General features: G+C 46.8%; 1 protein-coding gene and 1 long non-coding RNA gene across 3 annotated transcripts in view; one reads left to right on the forward strand and one right to left on the reverse strand.

Moving 5' to 3' along the window:
- Positions 1-17520, reverse strand: part of LOC139104993 (uncharacterized) — a 130383-nt gene that overhangs the window by 57359 nt on the left and 55504 nt on the right. The window lies entirely within an intron of this gene.
- Positions 1-17520, forward strand: part of LOC139104815 (cyclic GMP-AMP phosphodiesterase SMPDL3A) — a 39811-nt gene that overhangs the window by 19415 nt on the left and 2876 nt on the right. Inside the window, exons 2-10 of one of the 2 annotated variants that reach the window (XM_070660528.1) lie at positions 2636-2709; positions 3956-4024; positions 4966-5134; positions 6914-7119; positions 7591-7787; positions 14406-14586; positions 15377-15486; positions 15644-15819; positions 16411-16542. In XM_070660528.1, coding sequence (XP_070516629.1) covers positions 2652-2709; positions 3956-4024; positions 4966-5134; positions 6914-7119; positions 7591-7787; positions 14406-14586; positions 15377-15486; positions 15644-15819; positions 16411-16542 — 1298 coding nt within the window. In that variant the 5' untranslated portion in view covers positions 2636-2651. The remainder of the gene's footprint in view (positions 1-2635; positions 2710-3955; positions 4025-4965; positions 5135-6913; positions 7120-7590; positions 7788-14405; positions 14587-15376; positions 15487-15643; positions 15820-16410; positions 16543-17520) is intronic. The other variant, XM_070660531.1, reaches the window with a different exon arrangement.

The raw sequence follows: 17520 nt of genomic DNA on the forward strand, positions 1-17520 counted from the left end.
CTCGTGATAATAATAATTAAGATTTCAGCCGTATTTATAGACAAATTATTTATCCAAAATGCGTTCGCGCATTCGCGCTCTCGTTATTCTCGCGCGTGGAGGGCGGCTATCGCGTTAACACATTACGCGGAATTCTTATGGCGGCCCGGCACAACCATTTGCGCGATGTGACACGCGATTACAAGTAATTACACTCCGCGCGTGTCATGAATATTTACGAGAGCGTAGTTTTTAAAGTTTCGCGTTCGGCGCGCCGGCCATGCATATTGGGAAAAATGATTTCTCGTTTGCGACCTCGACGTTTTCCAATACGGCGCACGTAAACGCGAAAAAGTGCATTGTAGCCAATGATATCTCGATTAACAAAAATTGTTTCGAGCAGAAAAACGTTCACGATTCGCTCGGCAGAGTCTCGCACGTCGACTTGATCAATTCTTTTATCTTACTTTTTTAATTTAAATTCGGAGATGTTCATAAAATTAATCCTATATTTTAACAGTGACTTGAATAAGTTACCGATGCTAAAATTGATTTTAGAACAACACTTTATTTTAAGAAGTTAAGAAATTGAATTAACAATTTAAAATAAAATAAAATTGTCATAATTTAAATTGTGCAAAATTAATTTCATAAATTAAATTTGATCTCCCAATTAAGTTTTCAATAAAATTTACAAAGGATTACAAAACCGCGGCAGGCAATACCAATGACCTCCTCTACTTCGGTCTGTCTGTCGGTCTATTTCAACTGAAAGCGGAAAGTGGAACGTGTCTTATTACATCCGGGGCGTTTAATAAGCCTCGTTGTCATTTGCAAAAAGTGTCACGAGGGCGGCGTTCTCCCAGGCGGCGCGTATCAATTCCGTAAGAGCGCAATCGATCCCGCTGCCGACAATTAGAGTCGTTCGAGCAATTGCTTCTTTGCAATTACTTCGCGAAATGTCGCAATGGTGTATCGACGTTTCGACGCGACGCTTCGCAAATTATTTATGCGGCGGTGGTCAGCGCCTGGGATATCGACACTCCGGCTGTTATTTCGCATTAAGTCGTTAGCGCCCGAAACGAACAAGAAAATCGCGTGTCCCATCGTAAACTTCCGCGGCCACACAAAGGGCCGCCCATGATAGACCGATTGCCTGTAATGGCTCGCTCTCGTAATTCCGCTTGTCGTCCCTGTCGCGCGCTACTCGCAAATTGAAATTCACGGTGGCCCGCCGGGCCAAATGCGCCCTTCCGCCCTTCACCCTTCGTTCATCCGCTTTTCAGCGCTCGCTGGCGCAATACGTTAAGCAAGGTAAGCGTGAATGGGCTGGAATACCTGCAGAAATTCAACGACACGACGAGAAAACTCGGTGAAATCCGGCGTTAAAATTATTACATAAAAAAAAAAAAAATCGATGATCACGGACGCGTAAATAAAAAAAGAGCTCTTTCCTTTTCGTTGCCGCGAAACGCGAAAAATAACGTCGTGGTGAAAATTAAAATTTTTAATAAAGACTTTGTAAATAAAGTTCATACGAAAAGAGGCTCCGGTGTTAATTAATTTCGATTTCGTGCCGTCGATGACGGAGATCGTTGCGAATGCTGTGGAGGCTGTTGTCTAGCCGTTCTCGCGTGCTCGTATTTATCGCGGGTGGAATATTCGGGGAAGACGTAACGTCGCTCTGGCCGCTTGCGAGCCAGACAATTGTCACCGAATTAAACCTGAAATTAGCGCTTGTTTATCACTCGTCGCGGCCGCCGTTTATCTTGAATATTTACGTTGCGCCGGCAACGAAATACGCGCACACTGCATTAATTATACGCCGCGGGTCGTCACATATTTTTCCCCCTTTCCCCCGAAATAATGAATTTCCGCACGCGCGCCGTAAACGACAGTTCGATCTCGTGTCCGGCTCCTGTTCATTTTTATGAAAGCCGACCGAAAACTATGGACAATATATAACCGCTTGATAGTTTGATTTGTAACAAGAGGAGTACGCGAGAGTAGATTTTTTATTTATTTTTTTTTTTTTTTTTTTTTTTTTTGCGCTAAAACGTCAAAAGCCAACAAATCTGTTGATATTTGCCCGCGGCGCTCTTTGCGACGTCAAACGTATGGACCCACAAATCTTCCTCTATCGGCCGGCTTTGCCTAAAAATGCACCACACATGATTGAAATTATTGAGCGCCGGGGTAAATAAAGCCACCCAATGACATCGCACTGCGACTGCGATTTTCTGCACGCGCGAAATTGATTTTTCCATTGGCGCGTCTTAGAAATAGAGGGTCAAAGTAAAATCCAGATCCGAATTCGGCGCGAAATTATCTGACAATAACGACCGACCTATTTTACATACCGCGCTTAAACCGCGCGAGGTGCTATTCCGCCTTAATGTCGGCTCGTGGGGGAGACGGTCTGTGTACTTATCATCTTTTATGACTCCGGGAATATCCGGTTTGCCGGAAATACTCCATCTCGCGGTCCCGGAAAAGGGGACGGCGGGAAGGATCGTCGGCCGCAATCTCGCACGGCGAGGAAAGCGGAGTCGCAATCGCGCAAACAAAGCTCGGTCCTCCCCCTCCGCGTCATTATCGCCGGCGCCAATCGCTGACATCGGTTTCTGTGGCGCTCAAATGCGGTCTGTAATTACAGGTGCGATTCCGGAAAGATGATACGCGACTACCTGATACTGCTCTCGTGGCTCTGTGTGGCGCAGGGGAAGATAGGTAAGTCTCTCGGCGGCGCTTCTCGGCCTGCGAAATACCCGTGATACTCGCGAGTGGCGCATTAATAAACGCAAATTTTCATCCCAACGAAGAGAAATTATATCGCGCGTAGCTTATTCCGCGTCTTCGGGTGCAATCTGGCTATCGTTTTACGCGCCGCCGGAAAATCCACCCCGCGGCGCGGCTTTCTTTAAGAGAGAAAACTTTCCGGCGTTATATAATGGGCTGAGAATAATGGCAGATTTGGCGCGTATAGCTTTAAAATAAAATCCTCATATGAGAGTGTACTTTAAACGTACGTTTAATCAAAATCATTTATTTTTTTGTATTAATGCAAATGGACTAGCGTCATCAAATCATCGTTTTTATATAAGTAATAAAATCCTTTGCTTTTTCAGACAAATCTGGAATTTAGGAAATATTCTACTCTTTCTTTATTTTAATATATATATATATATTTTTTTTTTTATATATTTTATTCATTGCTGTTTCTTGATATCTAACCAGTCGAAATTTCACGACGCTTTGCGCAATACTTACTATCAGGACGACGAAATTTCCATCTGCCAGAACAATTTTCGTTATGTGCACTGTAGCGTTTTTTTCGTGTAGATACGCAAATACGATCTCTATGTTTATTTGCGACAATGGAAGCGCGGCAATTGGTGTGAGATGTATTTTTCCATATCTACAGCAACGAAAATTGGACTCACCGATATGATACTGGTTTTAATCCCTGGGATATTTCGACAAGGTTGTACACGCTGGCAGCCAAATTTCACAGAAGGGATACGAAAAACCTGTTTGTTTAAAAGAACATAAAAATAACGAGCTTGCCGAACTATAAATTAAGCCTTTTAATAAACAGCAATTGTATTTGGAAAATTTTCTCTGCTCCACGCCAACAAATAAGTTATTTTTATTTCGCGCCATTCGTTACCGTTTTATTTTTTTCGAAACATCCCGTTGAAACGCACATCAATCTGATATTAAAAATTTCGAAACAGCTCACAGCTTTTTCCCTACGCTCTCCTCGCGTCTTTCACCCACTTCCCTCATTTATTCCGTCCAGGATAAGGGCCGGGAAATGAACACTTTTGCGTAACGCATAAGACATAAGGAAACCAACCCGTCAGCCTTTTATTTTCATGTCAGAATAGAAATAAAGACTCTAGTGGATTTCTTTATGACTTGTGCGTCACGCAAAAGTGTCCGCGGCAGCTGTAAAGCGCCTTTTATTTTACAGGCTACTTCTGGCACATCACCGATATTCATTACGACCCGAAGTATGCCACGCAGGGAAACGCCGCCAGCAGTAAGTCAACGTCGTTCCGATCGCAGTTTGATGAAAGAATCTTTCACGTAGGCTCGTTTTCGCGGTCACGTAACAGTCGAGAAAAATGACTCGCGCCTAACGCGGCCAAAGCCTAATCGACGAGTTTTTTCTCCTAATCCTACCTCGTCCAATTTCTCATATCTTGTCCGATCGCTCACGCGAATCTCGCGCCTATTCCGCCGTGCTTCATCGTTTCGCTGTGGAGAATCACGTGACCGGATTCGCGAAATCTCGCGTGAACATTTTCACTCCTCCCTTTCTCGTCCTTCAAGAAAACACGCGTAGATTGATCCGCGAAATCTGAGCCGTGGCCGCTTGCCACAACGCCCTGAAGTAAAAAGCCTTTCCCAATCACGTCGTAAAAAAAAAAAAAAACCCACCTAAAATCTATTTTGTACATGTTTTTGAAACTTTCTACTTTTCAAAACCTTCCTGTTGAATAGCGAGGGGATTTTTTTTTTTCAGAGAGCATTGCGCGGAGATTTTTTCTATGTTTTTTCTGTTTTTTATTTTTTATTTTTACGTGCGACCAACTGGCCATCCGACGAGTACTGTTATACATTTCATTCTCCTACAATCGCACAATGCGGAATCACTATCATTCCTCTAATAGAACTGTGAGGCCGGTATTTACCCGTGCCGTGTATTTGCCGATCGCTTTAAAGAGCCTGGCGTGCGCGGGATCAGCACGAAACAGCTCGAATTACCCCTGACCTCTCCCTCGTTTGCTCACCCGAACGGCCCTCGTGCCGCGCGGACGTTAGCGAGACATGGGGTGTGCGCGACCGTGGCCGTTTTCCCTGTCGCGCGTGTTTTTACCCCCGCGCCGCGTTCCCACGATCATCATAGCTCCTTCCCGCGCGACTCCTCCATCAGCTGATCTCGTGAGCGAATCCTATTTCACCGTGTTCGCGTTTCAGTGTGTTGGAACACGAGGAATGCCATCGATGGCGGACGTTTGCGGCTCGACCGGAAGCTGGCCGGCAAGTTCGGCGACTACAGCTGTGACTCACCTTGGGCCCTCATCGAGTCCGCGGCGCGGGCGATGCGATCGAAACACGGTGATATTGAGTTCGTCCTGTGGACGGGGTAAGTCGAATCGCAAAAATTCCCCCACGTGGATTGAGAAAAAAATATAGTCATTTACGACCTCATCAAATGTGACAATTGACGCTAATTGACGATTCGACTGTATCTGTAAGTAAAAATATTATAAGACTGTAATTGAGGCCGAAAATAAGCAACTGTATTTTTTTCTCAGCGTAATATGAGAATGAAAATCCGATGTTTTCCAATTCTTTCGAAAGTAAATGAATAATTGATGTGCAATGTAATTGAAATGCGATATATATACGTCGGTACACCGGGATATTATTAGTCAATAACTATTCGAATTATTTTTTAGCTCTGACGTCGATACACGAGGGAGTTTTATCGTAGCTGTTAATAATAAAAAAAAAATTATTTTCTCGGTGCTATTGTTGTTGTTATGGTTTGCGTTGCAAATCATTACCGCTGTTATCGTTATGACTAATTTATCTTACGTATATTTGAAATTTATGAAAATATTCCGGGCTTTTATAATAGTCAAACGATATACAATTCGTTCTCGTTAATAACGACTGTTATTGTTAAATGAATCATTAACGTATTGTAATTTATTCATGAGATCTCATTTATTATCGATAAAATTATAAACAAGATCCAGTTCGGGGCACGATAACTTGTTAATTCGGTTAATAACACGATTATTATATGTCGAATATATTACCGTTGAATAAATTTACTTTACGAACGATTTACTATTTCGAGGCGGGCGACTAACAATTAATTACCGGAAGCGCGAGAAGTACGGTTCTACCTCCGGCCAGTATTACATCCGCGATCGATGACTTTCTCCATTTAACGGCGTCGTTTCGTTGCAAGGAGCACGAAATAATCGCGAGTAAACAGCGAGTGCTAAATTATCAATACGCGAAATGTGCTTGCATTTCCGAAAAGTTTGGAAACGCCATAAATTTCAAGCTCATTCGTCGCGCATTAATGTTAATAAGTTTCGATATATCGAGCTTAACGCGTGCCGATTTCAAACTAAATTCCGCTACGTTATCAATCTTGCATGCGTATAATCATTCTATTTAAAGGCAACTGTAAATTGCTTCCCGCTTTTTAATTAATAATACGATATTATGGAGCGTAAGCGCGGATTCGCAAGTCTCATTTTTCAAGAATACTTTTTGATTTTTGCCAACTCCACAAGAAGCAAACAAGTTGATTGCATTAAACATTATTCAGTAAAAACGTCTCCCGGAATAAAAATATTAAAAATATTTATATAATTTCAGTAATAACGTTGTGCAATATTTTAACACATTTTCCAAACAATAGACTCAAAGTTATTAAATTAAAAAATAATAAGTGTCATTAAAAAAATTAAATCAGGTTCGTTATATTATTTCCAAGTATATGCTATATCTGTTTCTAATTTTATTAATTGGAAAAATTTTTCTTTCCGCGTGTATTGATAAATTTCCAGGACATGCATTTCCGTACCGCGCTCTCGCTCCGGTGGTTGTCTTTCTACAGGCATTGTTGTCCAATCAGTTGACGCTGACGTGACAATTATCAGCGTTCCGCGTGGTTAACGATTCACACGTCTGGTTTCGCGATCGTGTGCCGCATTGCACCTCTACGCGCGTCGCGTCGCGTCGTGTCGCGTCGCGACGGAGACGCGCCCTTATTCGGCGACATTTCCTCCCGTACGGCGTATTTATCGGCGATAATCACCGGCGCCCCCGCGGCCTAATCCCCGATGTGCGGGGCGCTCCGTGCAGCCGGGACTAACGAGGCTGTAACAACTTGTTGCAGTGACGCGCTGACGCGCAACGCCGACATGAGCGCCGAGCTGCGTCTGCAGTGTTTGCGAAATCTGACCGAGCTGCTGCACCGCACGTTCAAAGGACAATTCGTGTTCCCCGCGCTCGGCCACGAGGACACGGGCTTGAATTATACGCAGCTCGCGTACGTCTGGCAGAGCTGGCTGCCGCCGGAAGCGGTTGACACTTTTGTGAAGGGTAAGTGACGCGAACGCGAAACCTTTCCTCGCTGGGCTGCGATTTCGCGGCGAAATATATTAAACGAGGCCGGCTAAACCGAAGCAAAGGCACCTCGGTTGGGGAGGAACGGTAATTACGCTATATTAATTATGAAATTGTCCTTGCACATAAATACATTACGCGGTCGATTGGCCTGGATTAGCCGCCTAGTTAATTCGCGCAGGATGCCGCCGGCGATATTGAGCCTCACTCCGGTGTCGTAAGCGCCAAAACGAGGATCTTACGCAGCAAAAGGCACATAAATGATCGGTAAACGAGGACGTGCCGCTCTTTGATTCGCGAAACGCGCAGCGCAATGGGGTCAATACAACATTTACGGGTACCCTCGGCCTCCGGAAACGCGGCTACGGTACCGAGGGTGAGAGCTTATTGGCGGGCATAAATCCAGGCTGGCTTTACCGCCGCGGCACTATTCAAAATTTGTTGCAGCCGGCTACTATACGATCGAGCAGCGCTCGAAAAAGTACCGGATCGTCTTCCTTAACACGAATTTGTGGCTGAACCCGGTCGACAACCGCATGCCGCACCGCACCGGAAGCAGTACGGTCGATAACACGCAGGACCCCTTCGGCCAATGGCTTTGGTTCCAGTCGGTCCTCGAGAACGCGCGGAAGAAGCGGGAGACGGTAAGTTGTTACGCTGAGATGTACGAGAGGCACTATCGGCCCTTCCGGCCGGGCTATTACGCCGCGTGCGTTATTTTCTCTCCGCGTTACACCGCTCTTTCGTCGCGAAATATATATACACGCGGCGGCGAACGATAAATAATTCTCCTGCGCCGTATCGGTAAGCGATTTTTATGGGCTTTTGTCGAGCAGGAAAGCGCACGGGCGAAAAAAGGCTCGCGCCTTCGACAGCGAGATTCACTGGACGGCTCTAACGCGAAAATCGGGAACAGCTAATTCGCCCGATCGATTTCTATTTGGACAGTGCGCCGAGATAATGGAATTTTCATCGTTTAATGTAAGTGTCGCGTTATTTTGCCGGCAATATCGATTTCGAGGGGTTTTCCTCCGTCGTGCATACACGCGAGACCGAATTAAGCGGAAATATTCCACTAGGCTATCTTTGTACGAGATTCGATTTCGGGGCGAGCGAGGGTGCTCTCGGCGCATAAAAGGGCGCGCTGGAATTTCTCGTACCCGCCGGACCGTCCTCCCGCGGATCGCATGCAAAGGGATAATATAGGGACGGAGAATTTTTACGTGCCGTCGATCTTCTCCGATCGATGAAACCCGGCGTCTCGGCCCCGCTATTATGACGCTCGCGCGCGCGGCAAGTAAATTAAGCCCCTCTTAATGAGGCCGATCGCCGATAAACCTGTGGACACGAGTTTTAACACAGGGAAATTGATTGATTGAGCAAACGAATGTTCGAAGTAGTCGTCGCGTCGAGCATGCTTTACGGTGCGCAAAATCGTGCGTTTCGCATCGCGCGTGTAATTTGCGCGCTCGCGGACACACTCACGCGTCGTCGGTTGTAGCCGATAAATTTCGGCGTTAAATATTGAACGTGTTTAACGGACGAAACGCGTCACAAAATATTATATTCAAAAACAGATAATATTTGCGCGGTATTAAATTAATATGCAGTGATGCAATTTCGAATCTTTTAATCAGTTAATTGACCGGAAGGAAAAAAAACCGTAATACGCCAGTTTATTTTTCGCCTTAAACATTCTACCGCCAATAAAATCGTGTAAATTCGTTACACATACCTTGTCCAGTGTGCGAAACAGCTTTGCGATTAAACGCGTTGGCGTAAAAAAAAAGAAAAAAAAAATCCTGTCGAAGTTAAACATATGCTAATAGACTTAAGGCATTCTTTTTTTTCCCTGGGATGCGTTAAATATTATTTGCTCCTCGCGGGGAAACTCGCGATGCAACAACCGTAGCGAAATAACATGGGAAAAAGAAGAGGCAGCCAGGTGGAGGCGGCGGCGGTTGTTTCTCGTTCGATAAATTGCGAAATAGATTTTTAATCAGCGCAGTGGCGAGGCTCCCTTTGCGCCCCGCATGCGAATATTCGATACGAACTTCCGCCGGATCTAAAAACTGGCGGCCGCTCTTATTGGCGAGCGAACTTTCCCCGCGGAAGATTAATATCGGAAGTCGCAAATCGCGCGCGCCGCGTCACGTCAGTCGACTTTTTGCGGAACGCCGTCCAATAACGCCGCAATTTTTAACAGCAAAGTCCGAACCACCCTCTTTTCTTCCTCCCCCCTTGTCCCGCCACCTAATCCCCCCTGGGGAAGCCTCGCGCTCTGATTGACAAATTGACGGGTTGACTTAACGGCGTCGTGGGTGTAACAACAGCTTGCACCTAAGGCTGTAATATCGCTCGACGCTCGGATACACACAGGGAGAATCCACGCGATTATACGGCGCCCGTCAAGCCAGACATCGTGGAATTACGGCGAGCACCTCTCGCCGCCGAGAGACACGCACGCGCGAGATATCCCGCGACAAGTTGAGTAATTGAGGGGTGTACTCGTGTAAAAGTATTACTCAGTTTCGCAGTTTATTGTCGTGCGAAAAAGCGCGGGGGAGCGCCGGGGAGAATTTAAGGCGACGGCCTTATTGCGTCTCGCCGCACCACGTTGAGACGCGTTCTTTTCTTTTTTTTTTTTTTTTTTTCTTTCTCGTCACTTTCCAGAGTAAGATGTATGACACGCGTCGAGAATCGCGCGAGCAATGAAAGAATCGCGCGGATCGTCGGGGGATAAATTTTAATGAAATAAATTCCCGCGGAAGGGCAAATAAAATCCCGCCGATCGCGCCTCGATGGGATGCATGATTTATCAGGCGCGGCTGTTTTGTCGTCATCATCCTCATTCCCGCCTCGTTCTCACGGTTATAAATTATGGCGCGCTACTAGACAGCTGACACATCACGATTTTCTGATTCCCGATCGGCCCCTCCGCTTCATTATTCGCTCGGCTTATCAACTCGCGCGGGCTGTTCCGGCTTTCCATATACAAGATTTATTATAATGACGGTTAATCAAACATCCGCTTGAAAAGACGAAACAAATTTTGTAACTTTCATCGAAGAGATACCTATTACACATACAGATCGGGTGCAGCGAAGCGATCTCTGTTTGATCGCGACTTCTCCGAGGTTTCCCGGCTTTCCGGTGCGTATCGCGCCTCTCGCTTCCGCCTTATCATACAGAGTGCGATGACAAATCGCGGGTGATGCCCATCACGCTTGTGGTATCGGAGATCGCAGCGCGAGATCAGTCACGAGGGGACACGGGAAGGGGTCGATTTATCCTTCTCGATCAGCGGGCAATTAATTCCGGGCTCGCGAGAGCCGCGCTAGCGAAGCGATCTTCCGACCCGGGACCCATCGCATATCGCGGTTCCCGGGGTTATCGGTTATCGATTACGCCGCGGGGCAGAACGAGTCCGACATATACGAGGGGGGAGATCCTTCGCGCGACCGACGATAAATTATGGAGGGACTTGGTATTCCGTGCACACGGGCCCGCGAGAGGAGGGACCCCGCGTCCGATATACGTAAACCGTTGCACGCCACTGCCATTGATCCCGATCGTATTAACCCTCGTGTGCGAGAGCGCGGCCAAGGGAGAAAGGGGAAAGGGGGAGGGAGGGAAGAGAGAGAGAGAGAGAGAGAGAAAGAGAGAACGGCGCCATCGCTTTCATCCACGCTGTCGGCAGCATTCAACCACGTACACGTTCGAAAGGAGGCGACCCACCTCTTCCCTCCGCGGTGCATAACGCCACCGGCTGACTCGCGTAGAGTGACATTATTTTTCACCGTGCGTTCGGATACGTGCGCAATAAAACTTGGCGTAAATGTTTGATTCGGCGCGGGCAAAGGTCAGAAATTATTCGTGGGATTTACCGCGGCGAGCTAAAACCTATTGTATATTTCAGGCCGAATGCAGTTATGTATATCTAGCGGCGGTGTGTATTATATTGATGGCGGAAAAAAAAAGAGAGAAAATAGAGAATGCGCCTTTTAATTGCCGTTCCCGCGTATATATCGCCTGTCCAAGCTGCGTTATTCGCGAATAAATCTCGGTCAGAGTTGACGAGTTTTGGGTGACTCTTTTTAGGGCCTTTCAAACGTTCTCGCGAGCGGAAACGATGTCGGCGTTAAAAGAAAGACGTCCGCAATTGTGTAATAACGCGTCACGTGACGAGTTTTCGATAAACCGGTCGTATTCTTTGCCTGACAGCCGCGCATGATATTCCATAAGCTCTCGGGGAAACTCTTAAAGCCCCATTCTCTGTCTCCCTCCGGCCAACCCTCTCCACCTGCCTGCTTTCTTCTCGAAAAGCTCTTAATGCGGATCAACGAGCGTGGAAGCAAAATAGCCGTCCTCTTCAAAGCGATGAAATGACCAGTAGGGTAATAACAATCGGAAAATGTAGCGAGCACGGCTCGTTGGCTCGCGACTCTGATAACCAGCAATAATTTTCTCCGTTCCTCCCGACGCCCTCTTATCCACGGCTCTCTTGCTTCTTTTCTCTCTTTCTCTTCGTCCTGCTTCTCGATGCTCGCTCGATCGCACCGCGGACGCGCTCCCCCGGGGATTTCCGGAGAAGAATTCTCGGGAAATCTTGTACGTCCTTATGTGCGCCCGGATAAAAAGAGCGAGGCGGAGACACGGAGACGCGGAGAGACGCGGAGGGTGTGCCCGGGTTCCGAGATAGAAATCCGATTTTCCGTGGACAGATATAATCCCGGCGCTGGTGCCGTTTCGCAAACGGTCCGAGTGGGCTTCTCGATCCCCCGGCATTCCCGTGGAGAGAGACGGGAAGACGACGACGTCGCAACGGCAAACGGTAAAAGGACGAGAGGGGAGAGGGTGGACGAGGGAACGAGAAATGGATCGATCGATCGTCCGCCGACGTTCGGCGGATAATGCGATTACAAATTACAAGTCGTTTAAGAGCGTCAGCGGCGGCAAAACTGACCAATCAGCGATCTATTGTAGCCTGGGTCCAATTCGTTCTCGTGCCCTTCCCTCCGCCCCCCCTTTTTCCACCCCCGGTCGAATGGCAGTGATTCCCGCACCTTCGGCAAAAGGGCCTCGGTGCCGGCAATTTAAAATCAACGTCTGCCGCGCTTTTCACGCAATATTTTTCAATCTCCGCGCGCGCACCAGCAGATTCGGTCGTTTGCGAAGAGTGGCGCTTTGCCTTTTTATTTTCTTTTTTTTTCTTCTTTTGGCCCCTCTTTTTTTTTACTTCTTTCACGTTTATTTCCGCGGACCGCATTGCGCGACGACTCGCCACATAATTCTAAACGCGTCACTCTCATTCAACCGCGCGCCCGCCACCATTTACCTTTCAAAGGAGGCTGCCTTTTCCCCGCGGCGCGATTCGTCGAAAAGGGATCCATTTTGCGAATGGAAAACGCATCCTCTCTCTCTCTCTCTCTCCCGCCGTTATCCACTTAACGAGTTTTGCTTTATTCATCCGCCATTTCGAAACGATCCTGCGGGAGCATCGCCCACGGCCTGCTCGCTCCAAATACCGCGCTCTGACTCGTCACGGATACACATCGATTGTCACATCAATGGTCGCCTGCTATTATTAATGCCGCCAATATCTTTGTCGCTGTTAAGAGTTCCATCGATCGTCCGGGGTGCCAATCAATCGCGCGAATCCCGTCAGACTTCCTAAAGACCGCAATTGTTTCGATCGTCGTAAAAAGTTATCGACTACGTCATATTTAAAATACAAAGTTCCAAGGTAGAATCGAGTAATTAGCAAGCTGCTCGCCATTAGCTTTAACGCGTTGTCCTCGGGAGTCGGCTTTTTCAATCGTCGCCAACTTCCCGTGTCAATTTGCGTCTCGAGCCGGTGGGACTAATCTCGCGTACGTGTCCGATTAGATATTGAGCCCTTCGCGTTTCGAGTCCTTCGTATCTCGAGTCCTCGCGACGAGCGCCACGGAGGCACGCGCGCGGAGAGTTCTGCGTGAATCCCGTCTGCCAATCCCGAGCTCGGCCGGTCGATTCGCCGATGCTAACGAGACTTCCTGCGTCCCGGGAGACACATTGCGTAGCCGCGTACGTGATTCGCCCTGCAGCGTCTGTTTAAACCCGGGGCGCAGTCACGCGACGTAGCCGAGGACGTCTCCGCTGAATGAGAATGCCGGCGCTCTTCAGCGGGCATCTCGCGTCCGAGTATTGATCATCGCGTCCGGCGGTATGACATAATTTATTTTTATTTCTTTTTTCTCTCTCTCTCTCTCTCTCTCTCTCTCTCTCTCTCTTTTTCTTTCGCGGTCGATAAATTATTCCACCCGCAGTTTTCCAAGCTCCCCCGCCGACATTGTGGCGCGAGTTTACTTTAACAAAGTTACCGCGTTTCCGGTTTTACGTCAAAATATATATGTGCGAGCAGTACGTGCATGCCGCGTGTCTTTCTGGAATAAAAATAAAGTTCGCGCGCGGCTCGCAACGCGATATAACAAGAAACAAATATCCTTATTTGAATATCCAGCCCGAGTTATTTGTCTTTCATCCCTATTGCATTCCTGCGAGACGCGCTGAACGCGAACTTCAATCGGTAATTCGGTTAGCGGTGATCCGCAATGCATTTCGTCGCTCGAATATGCAGCATTTATGCATATTATTGGGTTGACTTCGCGCTCGAAATACCCCGAACTCATTCTGCATCCGTTGGTTGCAAAATTTTTAATATCTGTTTAATAAAAAGTTATCTCGCGACTATTTTGCAACGCCGATTCATTATGAAAGAAAACGTTTTCTAGTTTCCACAAATATATTTAAATAAACCGTTATTCAGAACGCGAGACAATACTCGAAAATAAATTTAAACGCCGAGACATTGAATACGATTTTTTGCGGTGACGTTGTTACCAGCAAACTGTAATTAATATTTTACAACGCTTGAACAGTATTAACCATAACAAACACATCAATTACTTAACTGAACGCATAAGAAAATACTTGCAAATTAACTATACGGTTATTTACTGCCCGAGATGGCGAAATGAATATAACTATCTTTTTATTTATTTATTTATTTTTAATTAAATTAAGTTTTCTCGAGAAGGATTTCAACCCGAGCTGCGCTTGTCGAATTAGTCTACGCGGAAAAACATCCCGGTATTGAAGAAACGTTGGGGCTTTCATGAATAGATATTAAGATAAAACACGGACGGCAAAACCCGGGATTAACCAGATACGGAAATTCCCCAAGTATCGATGTCCGATGATCGTTTCTGTTCTACGGGCAGGTGTACATAGTCGGCCACACGCCGCCGGGGGTGGACGACCACGAAAGCGGCGCGGTCGCGCTCAACGAGAGGCACAACACCAAGTACCTGCAGGTGGTGCGGCTCTACTCGGACATCATCCGAGGACAGTTCTTCGGCCACTGGCATTCGGACACCTTTCGCGTGATATACAGCGACACGGGTACGTTCCTCCAGCGAGAGAGAAATACTCTTAGACCCACCCAAAATTTTATATTTTCGGTAAGGAATGCGATTCGGTCAATTATAAATATGTATTAATTATATTTAATATTATATTTAATAATATAATGGTAAAAATAATTAATAAGTATAATTAAAAATATAATCGAGTCGATGGGAGTATTGCAAAATTCGAAGGACTGTACTTTTCTCCGAGTACACACGCGTGAGTTGTACGAACTCATTTTGTTCAAACCTCCTGGTGAATTTGTCGAGCGCAGGTAATTGCGCGTTTATCTTTGTCTTTCTTTCGTTCTGAATGAAGAGACCCGGTATATTATTCATCGGGTACAGTTACCGAGAAGTTGGAACAAACGACCATCGGAAAATTAAAACGACAAGTACCTCACCGACTCTGCACGCGTGAATCTGTAAAGCGCGATATTTTCGTATTTTTCTCGAGCATGACAATTTCTCGATACATCGCTAGAGTCGTAGTTGAGTTACGTGACTATCCTTTATCCTTTTTTTTTTTGTTTTTTATTACGTTGTACGTTAGTCCAAACGAAACAACCGATACGGCCGTCCACTTTCAAAAGTGCTTTGACCTTTTCCCTTTGACAGAAAGAGGGATCGGTTCCCCAGTGGGACAAATTATTTATCGGTACTTATCGAGCGCGAAGGTACGTCCGTTATCGCTCGATCGGTCGGCGCGCCTCCGTCCTAATTTTATCAACACTCGAAGCGCACGCGATTAATTATTCGGCAAAACGATACTCGTGTTTGAGCAGGTCTCCCCGTATCCTGGATAATGATGGCTCCCAGCGTAACGCCGAGCACCAGCGGAGGGCCCAACAACCCCGGGCTGCGACTCTACGAGTTCGAGACTAACAGCGGACAGGTACGTGGCGTATTATGTATGTACATCCCCCGATAATATCGCGACGGGGAACGTGTTCTATTTGCTCGCGACGTACCGATTTCAAAAGGGACGCGGAAACTCAGGGCCCACGCGCGCGTTATGATACTCTGTATGTGTGTGTCTGTTGCATGCGCAGATTTTGGATTACACGCAGTACTATCTTAATCTGCCCGAGGCGAATTCAATTGGTAAAGCGAACTGGATAGTCGAGTACTCGCTGCTCGACTATTACGAGCTACAGGAGATATCGCCGATCACTCTTCACGATCTGGCGGACCGGTTTACGCAGTCCAACGATTACGCCTTCGTCAGGTATGTGTGTGCTGAAGCGGATCGATCGATCGTTTCGCCTACGTGATTTACCCCTAAACCCCGCTGCGGCGTGTTCCGCTAATTACCGGCACCGATCGCGCCCTTGAGTCCTTCTCGTGTCTCCGCTGCGTATCTTTCGCTGGGAAATCGATAACGCGGGGTTAAAATAAACGGCCTGCCGTCCAGAGGCACCAGTTTTTCAAAGGGATCAGCGCGTGCCTGTCTCGCGACTATCTCGCGCCGATCGCTCGTTCATTAATGCCGCGCGGTGCGTATACTCGCGTGAATTACGTCGAAATATTCCGGTGAACGTTCAACGCCGACGGTCGCGTGAGATATCGGCGGCCGGCAGATTAATAATTCCGGCGTCTCTCCGCGAGCCGGCAATTATACATCTCGCGACGTCCCGGGGTTGTGACATTGTGATAACTGTCCGCCCCTTTTCGAGACTCGCGCCCACGCCATTACGATGCTAATAACTGCCCTGATACCCGACCGCTCCCGCATTTCTCCTAATGCACAAGCCCGGTCTCTGTGTATATTATTCCGCCGCGCCCGCGTATGTGTGCGCGGGGTTTCTATGTCCCGCAGGTATTACGCGGCCAACACGGTCTCGTTGCCGCGCGAGGTGGAGCAAATCTGGGGCTGCGGCGGCCCTCTCAACGGAGTATGTGCGTTGCATCATTACTGCACTGTGACGAGGCTAAATCCTGAGTCCTACAGGTACGACTTTAAGTGAGCGACCAGATGTAAATGACCGCGCGTGTCCCGAAAATTTTGACAAAAACCCCAGAAAGCTCGTAACACAAATAAAATTGCTTGTCTTTTTATTTTATTTTATATTATCTTGTTAATAACGTCGCGTCAAGTAATTTTTAATTAATTGTTCTCATATTGGATTTTACATTTTTTTTTTTTTTTCCTATAACCGTTTTATGATGCATCGAGAAACTTTAAAGCGAGATGTTTAAAGCGCCCGATCAATTCCGCGCGTTTCACGAGCGTGACGGCTGTGATAAAATGTATTTCAATCCGCCGTTTAGATGTAAGTAAAAACGATCCTCGGATCGACGCGATGCGCGCCGGGGAAAGTGCATTATCGCGAAAATGTATTCGCGATATCGACAAGCTTATTTCGCGGAGAAAATATTAAACTTCCCTCACAGACGTGCCGAAAATGAGAGTTTTACGGGAAAGGGGGAGGGCATGTTCTAACGCGGAAAGTTTTCGTTTTGAAGCAAATCGGTCTTGGCTTCGCTCCCTTATTTAATGCACGTAGAGAGTACCGGTTAATTTTAACAGCTAATTAAATTCAATATTTGGATAACAAATTATCGTGGCCCTTTCCCGCGCGGGAATTCAGTTTGATCGCTTTCCGCCATTTCGAAAATGTACCGGGACGCAATCATCCGATGACACCTAAGCTCGTGAAACTTGGAATCCATCGAGAGCATAGTGGTAGGCCCTCGATGTTCCCTGTTAATTGGTTGCCTATACGTGAAGCGGATGCCGATTAGATTAGTAGAGTGCTCTATTATAGCAAAACACACACGCGCGTCGTGTCGAATCCTAATAATATCGTGCTAGAAGAGAAAAGTATAGAATACTCGAAAAACGTCGACAGAACTCTTCCCTAAAAGTTAACTATAAAACATTAACGTAGATTTTTTTTTTTTTTTTTTTTTTAATTACGCATCTGAA

The sequence above is a fragment of the Cardiocondyla obscurior genome, linkage group LG01 (assembly GCF_019399895.1).
Source record: "Cardiocondyla obscurior isolate alpha-2009 linkage group LG01, Cobs3.1, whole genome shotgun sequence".
NCBI classification, from domain to species: Eukaryota; Metazoa; Arthropoda; class Insecta; order Hymenoptera; family Formicidae; genus Cardiocondyla; species Cardiocondyla obscurior.